Source organism: Podarcis erhardii, assembly GCF_964252035.2.
Source record: "Podarcis erhardii genome assembly, chromosome: 3".
In the NCBI taxonomy this organism is placed as follows: Eukaryota; Metazoa; Chordata; class Lepidosauria; order Squamata; family Lacertidae; genus Podarcis; species Podarcis erhardii.
Window position 1 is genome coordinate 71,626,257 of NC_138507.1, and position 17,863 is coordinate 71,644,119.

Sequence of the window (17,863 nt, forward strand, 5' to 3'; positions counted from 1 at the left end):
TCTGAAATCCTAGTTTTCTGTCCTGCTTAAAAGTTTCATTAATCTGGTAATAATGTAACCAGTCTCGGACTTTAGGTTTCAATTTCTCAAAACTCTGTAGTTTCAACTTTTCACCATCATATTCTATAATTTCACAATATTTTGGCCAGTCTGTATCCATGTTCAATCTTTTTACCGCCTTAGCTTCCATTGGTGACAGCCACCTGGGGGTTTTACTTTCAAACAAATCTTTATATCGATTCCATACATTATACAATGCTTTCCTAATAATATGATTTTTAAAATTTCTGTGTACCTTTACCTTGTCATACCATAAATATGCATGCCAACCAAAACTATTATCATAACCTTCCAAGTCCAGAATATCTGTATTCTCAAGAAGTAGCCATGGTTTCAGCCAGCAAAAAGCTGCTGCTTCATAATAAAGTTTTAAGTCCGGCAGGGCAAAGCCCCCTCTATCCTTTGCATCAGTCAAAATCTTGAATTTAATTCTGGGTTTTTTGCCCTGCCAGACAAATTTAGATATATCTTTCTGCCACTTCTTGAAACAGTCCATCTTATCTAAAATTTGCAATGTCTGGAACAAAAACAACAATCTCGGCAATACATTCATCTTAATTACAGCAATTCGGCCTAACAAGGAAAGTCTCAATCTTGACCATATATCGAAATCTTTCTTCACTTCAGCCCAGCATTTCTCATAATTATCTTTAAATAGATTCACATTCTTAGATGTTAAGTTCACCCCCAGATATTTTACCTTTTTAGTAATTTCCAAACCCGTTTCTCTTTGAAAACTATCTTTTTCCCCCACCGTGAGATTTTTTTCCAACACCTTTGTCTTGTGCTTATTCAATTTAAAACCTGCTACCTGACCAAATATTTCAATAAGTTCCAAAACTCTTTTTGTGCTAGTTTCTGGCTGTTGTAGTGTCAAGACTAGGTCATCTGCAAATGCTCTTAGCTTATAATGTTTAGTTCCGACCTGTATACCTTTAACCAGCTGGTCTCTTCTAATCATGTTAAGGAAAACCTCCAGTACCGATATAAACAATAGAGGGGAAATTGGGCATCCCTGTCGTGTCCCTTTCTCTATTGGAATTTCATCCATAACCATACCATTTACAATAAGTTTGGCCTTTTGCTCAGAATAAATTGCACTTATACCATTTTCAAAGTTCTTGCCTACCCTCATTCCTTGGAGATTCCTCTTCATAAAACTCCAACAAATATTGTCAAAGGCTTTCTCTGCATCCACAAAAATCAAAACAGCTTTTCTATTTATGTCAGTTTCCAAAAGTTCTAGAATATCTATAATATTCCTCACATTGTCTGACAAATGCCTGCCTGGTAGAAAGCCTGTTTGGTCCCTGTGAATCTCCTCTAACAGCACTTTTTTGAATCTTTTTGCTAGAATGTCTGCAAAAATTTTATAATCCACGTTCAAAAGTGATATAGGGCGGTAATTCTTGACTTGATGTTTCTCAGTTTCTGTCTTTGGTATAAGTGAGATGAATGCTTCCTTCCACGATTCGGGAGCCTTTTTCCCCTCCAAAATTTGGTTGCAGACTTCTTTCAATGGTTGTATTAACCAATCCTTCAATACTTTATAATATCTCGCAGTTAATCCATCTGGTCCTGGTGATTTTCCCAGCTTCATATCCTGGATGGCACTCTCTATTTCTTGGTCTGTGATTTTCTCGTTTAAACTCCTTCTGTTGTTTTCAGAGATTTTTGATAGTCCGTATTTTCCAATAAATTCTTCTATCTCCTGTTCATTTTTTGGCCCTTGTTTGTATAATTTCTTAAAGAAACTTTGAAAACAATTACTTATCTCATTTGGTTTATTAATAGACTTCCCATCTACTTCGAGTGATGTCACTGTGTTCAATTTTTGTCTCTTTTTCAGTTGCCAAGACAGTAGCTTCCCACATTTATCTGCAGATTCAAAAGTCTTTTGTCTCATTTGTTTAATTTTCCATTCTATTTCCTGGTTCGTCAATTCCATATATTGTGTTTGATAGAATTTTATTTCTCTTAATATCTCCTGGGATTTAGACTTAGATCTCAATTTCTTCTCCCCTTCTTTTATTAGATTCCAAATTTTCTCTTTCTTCTCATTCTGCTTTTTCCTCTTTATTGAATTCTGTTGTATTAGGAAGCCACGCATCACGGCTTTACTTGCGTCCCAAATGATTCTTTTTTCTGTGTCTGATCTCAAATTGATCTCGAAGTAGTCTTTAAGTGTTTCTTGGGCCTTTTTGCAAATTTCCCCATCTCCAAAGAGAGTGTCATTCATTCTCCATCTAAAGGTTCCAGCTGTTGTCAGTTTCATTTCCATCTTGACAGCATTATGGTCAGAGCAGGTCTTTGGGCAGATTTCTGTTTTTTTAACCTTTGATGCCAGATTACTAGAAATCCATATTTGATCAATTCTAGTCCATGTCATTTTTGCTTCAGAGAAGAAAGTCCCCTCCCTTTCCAGAGGGTTCCTAGTTCTCCAAATATCGATCAGATCCATAGTGTCAGTCAGGTCAAAAAAAGTCTTTGGTAATCTTCCGTCATTAGATATTGTTTGTCTTTGGGCCTTATCCATGTTTGTAGAGACGACTCCATTCATGTCACCCATCATTATAATTTTAAAGTCCAAAAAGTCCATTAAAGTCTCATGCAACTTCTTAAAGAATTCAGCCTTCCCCTCATTTGGTGCATAAACTCCGACAATCAATATTTTTTCTCCATAAATTTGGATTTCCACTGCCAGGTATCTTCCTTGGTCATCCTTAAAGATCAATTTTGGTTCAAATTTTTCCTTGACATAAATCACAACTCCTCTTTTCTTGACTCTATCTGATGATATAAATTCTTGTCCTAATCTCTTGTTTGTTAAAAGTTTTCTATGTATCCTGGCAATGTGAGTTTCTTGTAAACAGATTACGTCTAGATGTTCCTTCTTTAATAGATGAAATACTTGGCCCCTTTTTCGAGGGTGGTTCAAACCATTGCAGTTCCAGCTGAAGAGTTGCAGAGACATTTTGGTTACTGGGTAGACCTTCCACCGACTGCACCAAGTTGTTGTTCCTCCTCGGTCGGTGCTCGGTTCAGTCCAAATGATAGATTTGAGATGTCCGGTACTTCCTCCTCGCTGACAGTTCCTTTCTGAAGATCCTCTTGATTTCTTTCCAAAAAGATCTCTTTATCCTGGTTTGTTTTTATTTTAATTTTCTTCCCTTTGTAGCTAAAGGACAGCCCTTGTGGAAATTCCCACCTGAATGGGATGTTATTCTTCTTAAGTAGATCAACTAGTTCTTTAAATTGAGATCTAACCTCCAAAAAGTATTTAGGAATATCCTTGAAGATTTGAATCTGAGAATTTTTAATGACCAAGGCCTTCTGGAAATGTAGGTTCAATATTTTGTCTCTTTGTTCCTTTGATCCTAAGGTAATTAAACAATCTCTTGGCTTCTTCCCTTGCTTCCTGCCAATCCGAAAGGCTGAGGTTATCATAAATTCATCTTCCTCTCCATCTAGCTCATCATTCCAGAAGTCTTGAAATTTGTCTGTAAGGAATTCCCCGAGCTTGTCCTCTTCCTCTTCTGGAACCAGTCTTAATTTCAGATTCTTACTTTTCCTTTCCAGTTCTAGTAGGGCTAATGCTGAATCATGTTCATGTACTTTTTTTACAATAGGCGCAAACTTTCCTTTGGTTTCTTCAGCAGTGGACCTAGCACTCTCAGCTATTTTCCTTGTTTCCGTAGATTCTTGAACCAAACGGTTTATAGAATCTGTATTAGATGAAATTGTTGTTGTATTCAGGTCTAGTCTTGTTGTCAACTCCGTCAATTTCTTTGAGTTCTCTGTAGACTGTTTAGTGAGTTCTGCAGATTGCTTGGTAAGTACTTCTAGTGACTGATTTATTTTAAGCAGGGCCTGTGTCATTGACTCCATTGATGCTGCTGTTATTTTTTCTTGTGCAGCTGCTGCTCCTGATAAGGAGCCTCTTTTTTGAGCTTGTTTTTGAGCCTGCTTTGTTTTACTTCTTGTTGAAATCTCTTCTGGCGGGTTGCTCATAACTCAAGGTCATTCACACAGGAAAGTTGCAAGTGGAAAATCCCACTGGATACTCCGTAATGTAGCTAAAGCCCTCTAGAGGAGGAAATTGTAACCGTCCAAAGGCACCCAGAACAAAGAAACAGAAAGTCCAAAGGCAAAAGTCCCATTAAAAGTCTTTAGTTTGTAGCACTTTACTGTTAAAATTGTAATCCACCAAAGTCCCGAGTATGTTTCAAAATAAGTCTTATTTTGTAGCCGCTGTCCTTTGACAGCTCACTTGACAGTTCCTTTTTTCAGGCGATCGCTGCTCCGGCAGCCTGACCAGAAGTGTCAGCAGCAGAGGTTTTTTATTCCTTATCCCTTTCTTTTGCAGGTTAAATTAATTCTGTTTCCTCCCCCCCTTCTCCTGCACTACAGGGGGGAGATCCTTTCGATGTCTGGTTTAATAAGAGTTAAGAGGAAAGTCCGTTTAATCACAGCTCAGTCTTTCATTGCTCCGTTAATCATGCAGATCCGGGAGGCTGACTTCCTTAATTTTTGCCTTCCCGTTTTCAGCCAAATCTTCTAGTTTTTTAAGTCCCGTTTTTAATTTTGCGTTCTTACTCACGGGTATTGTTGTTGCCAATCTTTAGTTTCAGAAAGGAATCGGCGCTCTCCGTTAATGGCGACGCGGCTTCACTCCGTAAGCTGGGTAGCGATCCTCAGCACCGCGCTCACCCCGATGCCGCTCCGGAGCCTTTAAAAAGGCTCTTTCACGATGCCGGGGGGGCGCAAAGGTGCCCACCGAATCTCCTTGCTCACAGGCTTCAGCGCCTGTGATTTTAGGGGTCCCCCGCTTCATTTTTCCATCTTTGTAGCAGGGAGTTGAAATACTTACATTATAGTTGAAGTAGTAACACATTTCCAAGGATTAATTTGACCCAGAGTGTTCAGGACACAGACCCTTTCAGGACACAGAACTTTCAGTGTCAGAGTTAAGACTGGAAGATACTTTTAATACATAAGAATGACCCCCAAGTATGTGCCATGGTCAATGGCCTCCAATGTAAAATTAAGGGAAAGTTTCTGAGTCAGAAACTGTGACATGCAAGGTAGGCCTGTGCCCTAGTGCCTTAATATTCCATACCAATCACTCAGAATAGCCATAGAAGAAGACCTCTTAAATGTGTTTGAGGTTGCATTGCTTTGGTCAAGAAATAATTCTAAATATGGACCATATTTTAGCAAGGGCTAACAGGCCAGCAGCATGGGCCCTGTCTGTAGGCTCACTCTGAAGGAAGCCGGGACACTGGCAAAGGGTTCGTTAATCTTCTCTGCATTCTGAAGAGCTGCAGAAACCTCAGTATTGAGCATTGCCCTTAGATACTGACTCAGGCAAAGGGCTCTTGGAAAGTGGCTGCAGATGGAGGAAGGATGTTATTGGGTTTGGGAGTTATGCTAGAGTCCAGAAGGAACACCCCCACCCCAGTTGTTTATTCTTACTTTAATATTGGTAACATTGTGCGAGCATTCTGGTTATTCAGGACATAAATGTGAACAAAGACACTTCCGTGCCACTGACATTAGTCCTCCCACCTATTATAGATAGTTCCAAGCAAACAAGCAGTAAAAATAGCCACCATGCATACATGGACAAAATACTGCACTTTTTGACAACAAGCAAGGTGGCTTGAGAATCAGGGCTTGCAGTAGTGTAGATGCAAAGGTTTTGATCTCAGACACAAAACAACTCCACTCCTGCTGCTTTATTTGAAGATACGTGCTAATGTGGCCACAAGTATTATGCACACTATCACTTTCCAAGATCTTCCACCCATGTCTCCTATGGCTAATGGGAAATTGGGATTGTAATGCTAAAGAACCTACTTTTCTCACTTTACCTTTATGCCATCTCAAGTCTCTTTGAACCTGCTAGGGTATACAAGACATAGGATTGTGCTACTAACCACTTCAAAGGAACTCTCCTCTTCTGCCTTACTAATTTGCAAACTGAATTTTCCCACCATTCTTTGGACTAGCTATTTTTTTCTTGTGTTCTGTGGCCGCTGCTTTGACAATGTTTGTGCTTAATAGTTAGTTAAGGATTTTATTTATAAATTGATTTCCTTTTGGCTTTATTCATGAACGGAAATCAGATGAAAACTGACAGTAATGGAATTGAAAAAGGTAAAATAAAGGTGCAGAAAATGACTGCTATAGCCTTGTGAGCAGTACACCACAAGATTGACAGAACATTCCTATTCCCAGCTGAGGAAGCAGCTGGGCAAGGCAATGCATCAGTTCAATTGCTGCAATTCAAGTCCTGCCACTTATGCTGACCAGGTTGGAAGGTGGGGGATTAATTATTGCTGTATAAGTTCCAGGCTGGTGCTGCTGGATGCCCTAAGTCAAGTCCCCTTCAGGGAGATAGACCAATGGAGCATCTTTAGATCCATGTCTGGCTCAGCTATACCACTGCCCTGCCATGTAACTCTCTGTTTGGGAGCCCTATACTTCTCCTTACTAGTAGAGCACCACTGGTGGTAGCTTCTTAACCACTTACATTTTCAGCGTGCCCCACTGAGTGACAAAACCCCCCACTCCCCCTCTGCTGGTAGAGCCAAGCAGAGGGACAACTTCACATTTCCCTAGCTCCCCTCCTCCAGCATCACAGATCAGGGTCTTAGGATTGCTCTTCAAGTTCTTTTTCAACAGTTTAAGTAGGCATGTTGATGGAAATACAGAAGAATATTCAGGAATATTCAGGAAGTAAAGAAGGGATAAAAAAACTATTAGTAGTAGATAAATTATTCTGCATCAAAATACCAACAATAGTTTATGTTGTTTTTGTTTTTTCCTTTCTTTGTAGCATGAGATACACAGACACAAATATTAGAGGGATTGGAAGAATATTTGAGGATAAGCTTAGAATTCAAAATGAGACTTGGACTGAAAAATATTAAATGTAATTCAGCTGGGAAGAAGTTATATAAAGTAGAATTTATAAAGGAAACACAAAATGCTAGATGGGGAATATGGTTTGCTAAGGAGATTATGTTTAGTAGACAGCAATCTTAACTATTTGGGTTTCAAAATACAACAACATAAATGTCCTTTTGCATTGCATGGACAAATGTGCTGGAAATGTCATTAGCACATCATAAATAGTACAATTTTTCTCAGCATATGTTAGGTTTCTGCTAGAATAATACATTCAGCAAGCTACACCTAGGACACATAACTAATTTCTTCAGATATTTATGGTTTACATTTTTTACATACTTGTTTTACAGTGCAGTCCTGTGCATTTTACTCAGAAGTCAATCCCACCATACTTCTTTTGACTTGCTCCAAGAGAAGTACATAGAATAAACTATTTTTTTATTCATTCATTTAATGAAAAAAAATATTCTCATTTGCAAGTTGCAAACAAATAATGGCCTGGCTCAAACATAATGTTAAGCCATGGGGTGAAGTTCAATATTCCACTCATCTAATTATTCCATTTGTGGAAGCATTGCAGCTTGCCAAATGAAACTATCCCATCTCTCTTCCCCCTGCGTACTTTTCTGTAGCTTCTCCAGACCCAACCATGAAGCCAATTGCAAAAGGAGGAGAACAGGGGAAGTCAAGTTGTGCACACAGAAGTCCTTCTTCCAGGCTTCTGCTGATGGGGCTGGTTTGTTTGTCCAAAAGCTGCCAAGCAGCTTAATGTTAGTTTGCTTACTGCTAGCTAACAGCATTCTGAAGCCATGCTTTGCTGTTGGCTTATGAGCCTTGGTTTGTTTTATCTATGGCTTGGGGTTGTGTCAAAACCCAACATCTTTCCTTAATAATGGCTTGCTTGGACATCACATCCCAGATGCTCACCAACTTGCAATAACAGGCCACAACAGTTGCAAAACTAAATGAACTTTGGAGAGTAGCCCCATTAAAATCAATTGACACCACTGGCTTAAGCCCATTAATTTGAATGGATCTATTCTGAATAGAACTTAGCAAGGGTACCATCTCACTCTCAGGATTGTGGGTGCCTGCTGCCGCAACGTGGACATGCGACGTCACATGCACGTATCTACACGTAGTGCATGTGATGTCACATGCATTATATGCAGCTGTGTGTGTGTGGCATCACACATCCGTGTTGCGGTGGCCAGCAGCAACTCCTCTTCCACTTCCTCTCTGCAGCCAGCAAGGAACCCTTTTCTGCATCCAAGGTCCCCCTTCTCCAGAAAAGGATGCCTCATTTGCTGGCTGCAGAGGGCAGAGCTGAACTGGTTCTCCCCTGGAGGCAGTGCTGCTGCCGCCTGCCGGCTTTTCTCATTGATTTTGTGGGTGTCCAGCTCCCACAATTATATTATTGTGGGTGCCCAAGCACCCACGGCATCCTGGATTTGGCTCCTATGGAACTTAGTTGGGCACAATCCATGGTTTGATTGACTGTCTGGGACTACTTGTGAGTATTCCATAGATTATTATACAAACCATTACTTAGCATTATGTGTAAACCAGGCCTGTGGATGTAGAATGTCATAATACCACGTAAAAGAAATATTGGTGCTACTAAATTTGTACAGTATTACAATGAAATTTCAAATAAACAGACACCCCCCAATCCCTTGTTTACAAATGCTAGGACACAAAATACATCTCCCCTGATCCAGCAGGAAAGACCTGGAAACATATATAGTCTTCATGCTCATCTTTACCATATTGAACTGGCTGGCTGTGTCTTTTAAAGTGATCCATATATGTTAGTGTGCATCATTAGTTACACAGGACTACAACTGGATCGGGGCAATACTTTTTCTTAATACAGTGGTACCTCAGGTTACATACGCTTCAGGTTACATACGCTTCAGGTTACAGACTCCGTTAACCCAGAAATAGTACCTTGGGTTAAGAACTTTGCTTCAGGATGAGAACAGAAATCATGCTCTGGCGGCGCGGCGGCAGCAGGAGGCCCCATTAGCTAAAGTGGTGCTTCAGGTTAAGAACAGTTTCAGGTTAAGAACGGACCTCCGGAATGAATTAAGTACTTAACCCGAGGTACCACTGTAAAGTAAGTGGGAACCCAAAGCTTAGGAAAGGAATATTGGATGTTTCAGATCTTTTTCTTTATGTTCTATATCAAACAATTCCTCAGCCCTGTACTAACATATCTGGGAGTAAATCAGACTTAAATCAATGAGACTGACTGCTGAGTAAACATGGTTAGTATTAGAGTTTAAGGGTTGTTATTGTTCAGGTTTAATTGAGTTTTAAGAAGTAATAAAAATGCTTTTGGGACCATCTGATTAATAAAAATCTGATATACAAGTATGTTTCACTGTTTATTTGATTTTTGTGTGACTTGCACATGAATCTTCTATACAGTTCTATTCAAAATGCAATTAATTAAAGAGATTGTTTGGTTCCCAAATGGATGTTTATCTGTTACACAATTAAAGAACACCAGATGGAGGGGAAAAATAACTTTGCTGACAAATGTGACTCTATAGTAAAGCCAGCTTAATCAAGCTAGTTGATTCACAAATGGAAACTTGCACAAATACGAATAGCCTGAACAGTTTGTTTTGTAAGTTACACTTGCCCTCAGGCAACTTTGTCATATTTAAGTGCTGAGCAGCTATGACAATCTAAGCTAATGTTTAGGGCTAAAGGAATTTAGTGAATCAATAGGCAGAGCTGCTTTAACTGTCCTCATGAATGAAACTCTCTCATTATTATTTATTATTTATTATTTATATCCCGCCCATCTGGCTGGGTTTCCCCAGCCACTCTGGGCGGCTCCCAACAGAATATTAAAAATGCGATAAAACATCAAACATTAAAAACTTCCCTAAACAGGGCTGCCTTCAGATGTCTTCTAAAAGTCAGATAGTTGTTATTTCCTTGACATCTGATGGGAGGGCATTCTACAGGGTGGGCGCCACCACCAAGAAGGCCCTCTGCCTGGTTCCCTGTAACATCACTTCTCGCAGGGAGGGAACCACCAGAAGGCCCTTGGAGCTGGACCTCAGTGTCCGGGCTGAACGATGGGGGTGAAGATAGGCACGTATTGAGACAGAAGCAACCAGCATAAGAATCTTGTGGTATGCTCTGACAAAATGCATACACACCAATGCATTCTCACAAATGTAGGTTGGATCAACTCAACAAATACAGCTTTCTTGCCCTTGTCAAACAACTGAGGAATGCCCCCAACAGTTGGAGAGAGCTCGAATGCCCACATGCTCCGAGGTCACTGGCCCAAATAGATATACCTCTGATATTCGCACATATGATTAAAGATGAAGAAGAGCTATGCCCCTGGGAGATAATGGGTGATGAGCAAAGTAAGAAGAGTGGAAGAGTTCTCCGCATGACAATGCACCCAGCCCTCTGGGCTAGGAACTACACAAGAGGAATCATCCCACATCATCCCTGAACTTCAGAGGGATGGAACCCAGAAGACAGAGAGGAAAAGCACATATAAAAGGGTAACCCAAGCAGTGAACAGAAAGAGTATAAGCAAACAAGGGCTCCTCCCCTACGCTGCCCACATGTCAGCCACATGTTCCACCACATCTTCACCAACAGAATGGCTCTGCTGATGGCATGTTTTGTCCATATATGTATCATAGTAGCAGCATCTCTGACATTTTGCCAGCATAGCAGGGCTTCTACTGAATTCTATAGCTTTTCAGCCAGGGATTTTCAGTTTAGTATTGTACCCTTAGTTACTGATATTCCTTTATCATTTCTTTTAATATTGAAGTATTACCTTACAAATCATGTTTTAAAATTTGTTGTTGTTGTTGTTGTTGTTGTTGTTGTTAAGATTTAAGGTAGCATTTCTCCTTTATACCATATGCAGTAAATAAAGGCAAAACACTAAATAGACGCATGTAAAAATAAATAAATCATTTTTAGCTCTTGGAGAACAAAGAAATATGCTAACTTCTATAAAAACACAATGCCCTGTGAAACTTCCTTGAACACCTGTTAAATATTTGCTGTGAGACCCCTGAGTCGCCATTATAACTTATTTGACAGGAGCATATTTTTATATGCTGTTTCATACATCTGCCTATAGGAATATCTGCAATACATGTGACTGGTGGGCCTATTTAAAGTCATTAACATGTGAGAAATATTCATCAAGTAAAACTAGTGGTTGTGTAAATTATGCTTAAGCGGTCTGAGACAGCTTGCTTCCTGGATTTTAATGTTTCATTTATAAGTGTGGAATAAAAAAATGGTTTAGAGTATGTAGTCACATAACATTGTATTTTTTGGAAAATGCTTTACTACTAGTCTCTTTAAATGATGGGACTAATGATATTCCGGGAAAAAAGCATAAGGACTATACTAGCTAATGTGGGTGCAAAACTGAATTCTTATTTATTTAGTTTCTATACTGCCCTTCATTTGAGGATCACAGGGTGGTTTACCCCCAAAAAGGGGCAAAAATAAATGTTATAAGCTTTTGTAAAATTATTGCCTTGAAGGGAGACATGCATACAAGGAGCCTCATGTTTCACATGATTAAGTCCCATTGTGTTGTATTGCTTTCTCCAGTTCTCTCTCTCAAGGGCTAGTTCTGTCCCCTCAGTTTATGTCCTCATTTGGGCACACTGGCCCGTCTGCTTATTTGAGATAAGACATTTGAAACCAACCCATTAGGGTTCATTGTATAGGAGATAAGAAGAAAATGAGCTAACGTTTGTTCTTTGCACTCATTTAGCTTCTAACCAGATGTGTGAGATTTTCAGTGATTCTAAGACTGTTAGCCACTAACTTCCAATTAATCTAATTTGCATTAACTGGAATAGTATTATAATTTACATTTTGCAATTGCGATGATTCACAGAAGAATCAAGTCACGTCTCTCTTTCTTAGCTGTGACTTTCTGCAAAGTGAACAGCTTAACTGTAAACTGCTCTAGTTATGCTTCATTATATAGTTTTGTCAGCCACAATCTTGAAAACTGTTGGGTTTTTCCCCTTGCACAACTTTCCCCTCCCATGACATATTGCAAACTAGTTTTGAAAATCCTCTGTTTTAAAAGCAGAATACTATTCAGCTTTCTGTTCAATAAATCCCAGACTTTGCCCCCAGTTTTGCACTTTTAATCATGACTAAGACTGCAATCCTATCCCCATTTACCTGCGAGTAAACCTGATTAAATCCAATAGGACTAAACATGATTTGGATTTCACTATAATGCTGCAATCCTATGCGCATTATTTTGGAGAAAATCCCATTGACCTCAGTGGAATTTACTACTGAGTAGGAAAGGGTTGCATATAGGATAGGGTTGCATATTTCAATGAAACTACTGGATTTATTTATTTTTGCTCTCAATACTTTTTATGGAGCATGACCCTGAAGTGTGTAGTTTGCAGAGCTATAACTTTAGTTTTTCCAAATAGGATTCCTCGCAAGAAAAGGGAAAAGTTGACAGCTATGGGTATATTATGGTCAATATCAATAACATTATTAAGGGCAACTGATTAAAATTCTTTGGAGAGCCAGTGTGCCTTGTTCGTCTTATATAATTAAGTTAGAATCCTGCTTCCCAAATGCTCACTATCTTGGCAGAACGTATGAAATGTGCCAAGAGATTTTAGAATGGAGAATGCAAATATTCTTCAATGGTGGAACTTCATGATCCTTAACTGCATCTCTAATCTATGTCATAATGGGGTTTACACTGCCAACACTGCATGATAGTGGGAACTCCAAAACACCATGTTAAAGACATTCATGATGGTCTAAGCCTAAGGCCAATCTGCTATATCAGACCAAAGGCCCATCTCATCAAGCAACTTGTTCTCAGCCTGGCCCACCTGTAAGCAGGAAATGAGTACAACAACACTCACTTTTGATTCCCAGTAACTAGTATTCATTTACATACCACATCAAAGGTAGTGCACAACCATTATTTCAAAGAGGCCCTTGGTAGCCTTACCCACCATTAATTTGTCTAAACACCTTTTAAAGTCTTGGCCATCACTGCATCTTGTGGTAGCAAATTCCAGAGCTATGCGCTTTCATCTGTCCTGAATCTTTCAACATTCAGCTTCATGTGATGGACCAAGGTTCTAGTTTTATTTATTCTTGCCCTGCGTTCCTTTACGTATTTGAATATTTAAAATGAACCAATTCCATATTTTTTGCTCCATAAGCTGCACCTGACCATAAGATGCACCTAGTTTTTTAGAGGAGGAAAACAGGAAAAAAATATTCTGAACAAAACAGTGTATGTACCTCAACTGCTTCCAGTACTACAACATAACAGTTCCGTTCTCTTTTTCCTTGTATGTCCTAAAACTGTAGTAATCAGTGCTGCTTTCGCTAAGTTTTCTTCAGTTTATCTCCAGAAATTGACACCCATTTTAATCTTTTTTCACCTTTCCTCAAATTAAGGCTATGAAAATCAATTGTATTTAAGTCCCCTTCTTGAATCACATACTTCTCCATGACAAATGTTCAGATGATATCGTTGATTCCAAAGGAGCAAATACAGAGCTTGAATAATAAAATGCTTGTTGGAGTACCTCTGGAGTACATTAATACTAATTGTCAACCTATAAAACGTGTTATAAATGAGCATTAAACTTTACTTTCTAGAGTTTCTTTTCCAGAGACATTATAAGGAAATGTCACTTGTAATTAAGAAACTATTATTTTAATCTTCTGTTACGACAGTGAAGAATTGACATGTGGTTTGCTTATTATAAATTGCTTTCAATATCTTGTTTTCAGATCTATTATTTTTAGGGGGGGTTATGCCTTTCACTAGATGAGTAGATCCATGTAATGTTACAAGGTTACCATAATTTCTTGGAAATTTTAGATGCAAAATAAATTCTGATAATCAAGTTTTCCTAGTTCCTTTGCTTTATCTGGTGAATGATTAATGTTAAAAAGTAGAACATGTTTCATAACAGGAAGCTTCAAGATATATATTTTTAAGAATGTATAATTTTTCCCATTCCCCTTAGCACATATTTAGCACTTAATTTGTTTATGTCAAGTATAATGTAATTTTGTTCACCATCATTATTATTAGTGGTAGTAGTAGTCGTATCAGTAGTAGTAAAAAAGTGTGCAGACACTCCCTTGCACACCTACTGGTTGACTGAGATTACCCAGAGAGACCCTACTGGTAGAACTGCATGATCCTTAAATACGTCTTGTGCCATCTGGCATAGGGCTTTCAGTGTGACAGTACCTGCCATGTGGAAATGGAACACTCTCCCTTAGGAATAAATCACACTCTGACAATTTTGTGTTTGAATTCTGATATCAGAAGTCTTTGAATTCTAATATTAGTCATATATGTATATAACTGATCACTGTGGAAAATCCGGAACTGTATTCTTATACTGGTTATTTTTATACTCTTATTATATATTTCATGTTTTAACCATGTTTATAATGCTTTGACATTTCTAAATATTAAGCAGGACATAGGTACTTTAAAGTAAATAAAAATGAATAACCTGTTATGGGGGGGGTCAAGTTACTCACAAGATTTTTGAACCATGTGAATACAGTCTTGTGATTGAAACCTAGAATTAAATATCTATGGAACCATAACATTACAACTATAATCACATTTGCCTTAGAAACTACATCAGCTGGGAGTTAGCTCAGTTGGTTGAGCATGAGACTCTTAATCTCAGGGTTGTGGGTTTGAGCCCCATATTAAGTGAAAGATTGAAGGGGGTTGGACTAGATGACCCTTGTGATCCCTTCCAACTCTACAATTCTATGCTTCTATTCCTGCAGTAATGCTGGGTGGTAATGGGCTTTGTTCCCATCCACCCACTCCTTTTAGTGTCAGAAGTTAACCTGTGCTCTCACTTTGTAGCCAAACTGGAGCATGTATTTAATAAACAAGTCTGTGACTGGACTGACATTTCTGTCAATAAGGACCAATGATTTGGCCCCATGTAGAGTTCCTTTGCCCAACCTTCATAGAACAGAACAGAACAGAACAGAATTGAATTGAATTGAATTGTAGCATTGGAAGGGGTCTTGAGGATCATCTAGTCCATCCTTTCTCAACCTGTGGGTCCCCAGATGTTGTTGAACTACAACTCCCATCATCCCTAGCTAGCAAGGCCAGAACTTGGGGATGATGGGAGTTGTAGTCCAACAACATCCGGGGACCCACAGGTTGAGGCAAACTAAGGCCCAGGGGCCGTCTCTGGCCCAATCGCCTTCTAAATCCAGCCCACGGACGGTCTGGAAATCAGCGTGTTTTTACATGAGTAGAATGGGTGCTTTTATTTAAAATGCATCTCTGGGTTATTTGTGGGGCATAGGAATTCGTTTGCCCCCCCAAAAAAATATAGTCCGGCCCCCCACAAGGTCTGAGGGACAGTGGACCAGCCCCCTGCTGAAAAAGTTTGCTGACCCCTGAGTCCAACCCCCTGCAATGCAGGAATATGTAGCTGTCCCATACAGGGATCGAACCTGCAACCTTGGCAGCCACACTCCAATCAACTGAGCTATCCAGATGCTTAGATGTGCTCTGAAGAGACACATCAATTTGCAGAATTGAATAGCAGATATTTACTGCCGTAAGGCCTATCCCAACCCTGACAGGACTCTTGTCAGTTACAAGCTTCTTTTCACAGGCACAGTCTTGGGATGGGATGGGAAGTAGCAACTTCAGTTATTCAAGCTGCTGGCAGCAAATGCCCATCCATTTGGTGTTAACCTGCTTTGTTAATTTTTTATTCAGGAGTTTTAAACTGAGATGCCATTTTGGATGCAATTTTATGCCTATGCAATACTGCCCTTAGACCTGCGGGTATAGGGTGGTATATAAATTCAATAATAATAATAATAATAATAATAATAATAATAATAATAATACTACACACCTCCCCTGGAATTATTATTATTATTGAATTTATACACCACCCTATACCTGCAGGTCTCAGGGCATTAAGGGACGTGGGTGGTGCTGTGGGTTAAACCACAGAGCTTAGGGCTTGCTGATCAGAAGGTTGGCGGTTCGAATCCCCGTGACAGGGTGAGCTCCCGTTGTTTGGTCCCTGCTCCTTCCAACCTAGCAGTTCGAAAGCATGTCAAAGTGCAAGTAGATAAATAGGTACCGCTCCAGCGGGAAGGTAAATGGCATTTCCGTGTGCTTCTCTGGTTTGCCAGAAGCGGCTTAGTCATGCTGGCCACATGACCCAAAAGCTGTACGCCGGCTCCCTCGGCCAGTAAAGTGAGATGAGCGCCACAACCCCAGAGTCGTCCGCAACTGGAACTAATGGTCAGGGGTCCCTTTACCTTTACCCTGGAATTATATATTATCAGTACTTTTTTTCAAAAAATAAAATATAATGTTTAGGGTTACTCTCATTTACCTACTCATATTGAAATGCTGCCCCACAATGAGGCCAAACTTAGATTCACAAAATGTTTAGGGGTATGCATACTCCTGCGTACCCCCAGAAAAAAGCACTGTCTGTACTACCAACTCCCAATGTATAATTTACCTCCTCTCCTAGTACCAATTCCCAATGTGTATATCACCTCCATTGTGTGCTAAATTTTATGAACAATTATTCACAGATTTTGCATCTGATGGTTAACATTTTCATTTTAAGTCTGTTTTAAGACTGCTCATGAAGTGAAATGCCACTGCAAACAAAATCATATGTATTCATTTGAAAACCACCTTGTGTTTCCTATACCTGCTAATTCTCCATCAAGAAAAACCCTGAGATAAATATTCCATAGAAAACACTGACAGTGAAAGTTTGACATTGGTGACATGTGGCACTCTGATTTCTTAGCCAATTTGGTTAAATCTCTAATTTAATCACAAATGTATTTCTTGATACAGACAAATTTTATGTGATGGGTTTTTAATTTAATTTGTTTTTTTAGGTGAAAGGTCCCCCAGCGGCAGGAGCATTTAAAGAAAGACCAACAAAGCCTACAGCATTTCGCAAGTTTTATGAGCGAGGTGACTTCCCAATCGCCCTTGAGCACGATACAAGAGGAAACAAAATAGCCTGGAAGGTAAGTCAGGGCGCAGCTGTGACAGCCAGCTGCGCTTATTGAAGTGACATCTCTCATTGCCAAAAAAACGTTGGCTTATAAGTAAATAAAGTGGAGTAATTTCTTAGCAAATAGAAGATGGTGGAAGAGCAGTTAGAGAGTGGCCTCCTGAGTCAGCCATCTACCTTGGCTAACAATTAAATTATATGCTGCAAAAAAGGAAAATGACAGAGTTGCTTTGCCTTAGAGAATTGTCTCCTGCTCAATTCATCTCTATTTTTATGAGGACCTGGCAACCCAGCCTATTTCAGGCAGTCCATCAAATGATGGAAGTGGCTGGATACAGTGAGCAGCAGCCATTTATCTCCCCCCAAATTTCACCTTCCTGCAGGACAGTTCCAAATGGAAGCTTTAATTACCTAAATGGATAGGTCAAGATTGCCTGCTCCCTTGAAATGCAGAGCAGAATACAAACGAAGGCAGATTCTCATTCCACGGCTGCACTCCCAGTCTGCAGCATATGTCAGACAGCGTAATCGCTGTCATACGTGCCCCTGTTAGAGGCTGACCTCCACTGCTGAAACCATTATGGTTCCGACATCTCTGACAAAAGGTTAATTGGCTTCAAAATAAATGTATTGCCTAATGACTTCATTCTAATGCAGCAGTGTTTCTCTCTAAAAGGCTTGGTGATGTTATTTGTAAAACTTGCCAATCTTTTAAGTAACTAGAGCAGGCTTTTAAATTTAATTTGAAAAATGAATGCTGATCTTTAACCTGCTCTTTCTATTTAATTATTTTGGTTATCAAAGAA

The 17,863-nt window shown here is 39.5% G+C and overlaps 1 protein-coding gene across 2 annotated transcripts in view; it reads left to right on the forward strand.

Annotated features, from left to right (window-relative positions):
• PACRG (parkin coregulated) overlaps positions 1-17,863 on the forward strand; it is a 242,846-nt gene that overhangs the window by 26,108 nt on the left and 198,875 nt on the right. For both annotated transcript variants that reach the window (XM_081855209.1, XM_081855208.1), the window contains exon 2: positions 16,936-17,070. In XM_081855209.1, coding sequence (XP_081711335.1) covers positions 16,936-17,070 — 135 coding nt within the window. The remainder of the gene's footprint in view (positions 1-16,935; positions 17,071-17,863) is intronic.